This window comes from Seriola lalandi, unplaced genomic scaffold, assembly GCF_002814215.2.
Source record: "Seriola lalandi dorsalis isolate HSWRI2012SDOR001 ecotype SW California unplaced genomic scaffold, Sedor1 jcf7180002054887, whole genome shotgun sequence".
NCBI lineage: Eukaryota > Metazoa > Chordata > Actinopteri > Carangiformes > Carangidae > Seriola > Seriola lalandi.
This window is the reverse complement of record NW_019525439.1, coordinates 33915-34380: the sequence shown is the minus strand read 5'-3', so window position 1 is coordinate 34380 and position 466 is coordinate 33915. Positions and strand designations below refer to the sequence as shown.

The 466-nt window shown below is 49.4% G+C and overlaps 1 protein-coding gene across 1 annotated transcript in view; it reads right to left on the bottom strand.

Annotated features, from left to right (window-relative positions):
* Positions 1–466, bottom strand: part of LOC111671846 (ephexin-1-like) — a 19382-nt gene that overhangs the window by 10053 nt on the left and 8863 nt on the right. The window contains exon 3 of the mRNA XM_023429072.2: positions 358–464. Coding sequence (XP_023284840.2) covers positions 358–464 — 107 coding nt within the window. The remainder of the gene's footprint in view (positions 1–357; positions 465–466) is intronic.

Here is a 466-nt window from a genome sequence, read left to right as displayed (position 1 = left end):
CGTGACACCGCTGCTCTTCTTCTGTCTCTCCTCTTTCCTTTTGAATCGTGAAGCAAAGTCCTGCAGGTAAACTGCTGCCCTGACTAAATCCCTGCAAATAAGCATTATCCTGTGTACACACTGAGCGACACTGTGGTGAGTGGTCTGTCAACGCTGCCAGACTATCGGCTTAGAGAGGCACTCAACCTTGGTGAGCGACTCAGAGATCTGCAGTAACAGATACACCTGAGAGCGTGTTGGAGATCTGTGTTTGCATGTGTGTCGGTCATGTAACGTGTTCACATTCGACTGAGAGGATTTTGTAGCAACGGTTCTGGAGGTGGGAAAAGTGGGTGGAATATCTGCGTCTTTCCTCACCGATGTTTTTGATGATGTTGAGGCTGTGGCAGATCGTCTGGGAGCTTCCTCCATTGCTCAGCAACCTGCACAGAAACACAAAGACAGAAGGAAATCCATGTTTGGGCGG